This window comes from Caretta caretta, chromosome 20 (genome assembly GCF_965140235.1).
Source record: "Caretta caretta isolate rCarCar2 chromosome 20, rCarCar1.hap1, whole genome shotgun sequence".
Classification (NCBI taxonomy): domain Eukaryota; kingdom Metazoa; phylum Chordata; order Testudines; family Cheloniidae; genus Caretta; species Caretta caretta.
The window spans coordinates 7,635,035-7,638,436 of NC_134225.1; the positions used below are offsets into that span (position 1 = coordinate 7,635,035).

A 3,402-nucleotide genomic window follows, 5' to 3' on the forward strand; every position below is an offset into this window, starting at 1 on the left:
ACTCGTGGCTCACTTTCCCACATCTGTATAAATGTGTATGACCTCCCAAGGCATGCTGTGAGTCCAAAGGAAGATTTGCAAAGCACTGTGAGAAACCTGCTCCAAAGACTTTCTAATGGCCAGATAGTATTAAGGAAATCAGTAACGTAGCTAAAACTGCCGTATTTGTTCCACAGACAGCAGAGCCGGACTCAGGGAAACAGTCCATCAGAGGAGAAGTGCCCACACAGCAATATTATACCACACTTCCCGCTTTCCATCAGCAGGATTGTCACAGGGCACAGGAAAGCCTGAAAGACGTGTCTGTCATCTAACTTACTGAGAGAGGTTCAGCAGCTGCCAAATGCCTGTCAATTTCTGCCTCTGAGGTGATGTTGCCTTCTGTTCTTGCTGGAGTCTTTATCTTCTCTATTAGGGCTTGTAGGACTTGAGTGGCAAGCAAGGGGTCTCCCCCCAGAGATCTCCACAGCTCAGCGGTGTCACTGCAGTTTAACAGAAGTTACAGGTGAGCCCTGGACACTTTTGTGGCTCACCCTGAATGCATCATATTTTTGTAAAGACCAAATGTTCTCCTTGCCTATGATGAGAGAGTTAGGAGTCCTGTCCTCCTTTAACTCTCCTCGAGTTTAAATATGGAGTTTCCAGGTACAGAACTAAGTTAAGTGACCTAGTCTTCCTGCAGCCTAACCATTAATACTAGACTTCAGAAGGACAGGACACAGAGCGCCAACCTCACTTCCTGTTTTCTCCACTTCCCAGTCAATATGGAATCATGAGCATGTGGCTCCCAAAGATCTAGGGTTTGGAAGGCAAGTGGATGAAAGAACAGCCAGATTCCTACTCGATGGACATACAACTATGAGAACGAATATTCATGGCCATCCTATGTCCCCTTCACAAATGGTGTCCCGACCCTCTGTTTGCCAAAAGCTGGGACTGGGCAACAGGGGATGGATCACTTGACAACGACCTGTTGTGTTCATTTCCTCTGGGGCATGTGGCACTGGTCACCGTCGCAAGACAGACTACTGGGCTAGATGGCCTTTTGGTCTGACCCAGTATGGCTGTTCTTATGGTCTTAGATTCCAGCACTGATCACTGATAACTCAGTTAGGGATCTTTAAACAAAATGGTGGATCTGCTTCCAGTCCACTTTTAAGTACCAAGGATGGCAACACTGCTCTAGCAGCCACACCCTCACTGATACCAAGCAGAGGTCTGATGATAATATTGGCCCTAGTCTTTGCAATCAGCCAGGGATTTGCACTTGAAGCTGTCATGCTACCAGGAAACCAACAGCCACTGCTCATTTCCAGAGTGAGCTCAATTCAGGCGTCTAGAGAGGTAGATGTTTCCAACAATACACTCCAGTTATACCAGTAAAGATAGGTCTTTAGGATGTCAAAGCAGCTATTCATGAATGGAAACAGAATGACACTTAATTTCTCTCCGCACCCCACCTTAACATGTTCTTGGACCTTCCTGCAGAAAGAGCCAGGCTCTTAACCCTTAGGAATGATCCCAAACTGTCTGCTGCTTAAATGAAGCCCTACATCTCCTAGTAAAGCTGTGGGATCCATGCTTTACCAAGATGAATGCAATAGGTAGCGGTATATACCTGTCCATCGGCAGACGTTTGCTGAGGAGGCTGGAGATCACTGCCTCTCGGTGATGGTGAGCTAGAATGGACACTGCCTCCACCAGGAACTGCCTCAAGCTGCCCTCCTGGATCGTAGGCATGTGGCGATATAGTATAGCCAGGATATCTGGCACCTGGAAGGAACAAAACCAGAAAGAAATGTCCCTTTTTCTTTCTCTCCATTCACTCTACAGAATCAAAACCTTTATTTAGCCATTTGCTGCTTTTTTAGAAATGCCTCACTTCAAGAAGCAAATGTTCAAATACGTCTGCGTAACTTGAACCCGCACAAATTGCCCACACACGGTTGTAAAAATTAACCCTGACACACACATAGACATACCAGGTAATTTAATGTGGTGGTGCCCAGCTATGCATCACATAAACCAGTTCACATGCACAAAAGGCGGCTTTGCTTGCCCAGATTTTGCAGGTGTGATTTAAGCAGCCAAATCTGACCATTTGTCTCGAAGAATGCAGAGCTCATCAACAACCACAAGCACAAAATATGCAAGTGCTTTAAAGACAGTGTGCAAATGCCTGGGACTATGAACAGGGGACTACCTCTCATATTCATTCCTAGCCCTTCACATCTTCAAAACACTGTGCAAACATGGCAGTTCTGCTGCGAGGGTTCCCTGTCCTGAGGCCTTTCACCAGCCTTGTTAGAAGATTTGTGGAGTGCTCCTTTCATCTAGCCCTAATGCACTGGGCTCCAGAATAAGGCATATAAATAGTGGATCCCAAAGACACTAGAGTTTTCTCCCTCCCTCCTTCTCTTCTTAAAGGGTAGGTCTACACAGCAAAAAAATCCCACAGCACTGAGTTTCAGAGCTCAGGTCAACCTGGGCCTGTGGGGCTTGCACGATGGGGCTAAAAGTGGAGCTGTTCCTGCTCGGGCTGGAGCCCAGGCTCAGAAACCTGGCAAGAGGCTGGCAATAGCCCAGTGCTCTTTTTAATCCATGTAGCCCTTAACCATAGGCCTCCTAATACCTGGAGGCCTCCAAGTGCCAGTCATTCTGTCTTCTTGTCTTTTCCCCAGAGTCTGTTTTCTCAAGCCTTTCTTGGCTGAATACTTTGGCTACAAGCTAGACCAATAAACAACCAACCATCTTCCTTTTCCCTTGGATTATCTCGCTCTACTGCTATTGATTCTGCCATTGCCTATCTTAGGGAAGAAACAGAGATGGAATCGACTCTATGTCCGAGGGGGAGAAACAGCAAGATTTTTCTTCCTTACACATGAGGGCAAAGATCAAAAAGCCTAGAGTTCAGGCAGAAAAGCTCTCCAGTTCCCAGTTTTACCTTGTCCAGCATGGCACCTCCACACTCCTTCAGGATGATCTTCATCCACAGTCCAGCTGCTGTGGCACAGGTGGGGCTAGCAGACAGCAGACCACCCAATGTGGCCTCAATAAAGTCTGTGGCCTGTTCCGAGGGAAAGTACTCACTAACAACCTGGGAACAAATCAAAAACAGGAGAGACCGCAATGATGTTTGGCTCCAGCACTTTTAAAAATGGAAAAAAAGATATACCTGCATCAGCAAATGGTGAATTAGCCTCCTGTCTAGCTCGCCATTTGGGATTACAATTCTCTCTCTAGTCCAGAGACTACATTTTTGTCTTCTACACTAATGATATCAGGTTAGAGCCAAAGACTCTGTTGCAGTTAGCACAACATTGTACTGGATATGCAGGAGGTAAGTTTCCCGTTTGTAGTCTCTTACATACACTGCATCTTTTTACAGCACATAGAAGTCAG

At 46.4% G+C, this 3,402-nt stretch overlaps 1 protein-coding gene across 1 annotated transcript; it reads right to left on the reverse strand.

Moving 5' to 3' along the window:
• Positions 1 to 310: 310 nt before the first annotated feature.
• LOC142069701 (maestro heat-like repeat-containing protein family member 2B) lies at positions 311 to 3,054 on the reverse strand. The gene is made up of 3 exons (XM_075121747.1): positions 2,945 to 3,054; positions 1,619 to 1,773; positions 311 to 482 (listed from the first exon to the last, which is right to left on the reverse strand). Exons 1-3 carry the CDS (start codon positions 2,987 to 2,989, stop codon positions 311 to 313), a joined length of 372 nt encoding a protein of 123 aa, XP_074977848.1. The 5' UTR covers positions 2,990 to 3,054.
• Positions 3,055 to 3,402: the final 348 nt, after the last annotated feature.

Excerpts from the sequence above, each read along its gene's own strand:
- LOC142069701 (XM_075121747.1), bottom strand. The coding sequence starts at position 2,989 with ATGAAGATCATCCTGAAGGAGTGTGGAGGTGCCATGCTGGACAAG. Across the intron at positions 1,774-2,944 it reads GAGGTGCCATGCTGGACAAG|GTGCCAGATATCCTGGCTAT; the intron begins GTAAAACTGGGA and ends TGTTCCTTCCAG. Across the intron at positions 483-1,618 it reads AAACGTCTGCCGATGGACAG|TGACACCGCTGAGCTGTGGA; the intron begins GTATATACCGCT and ends GTTAAACTGCAG.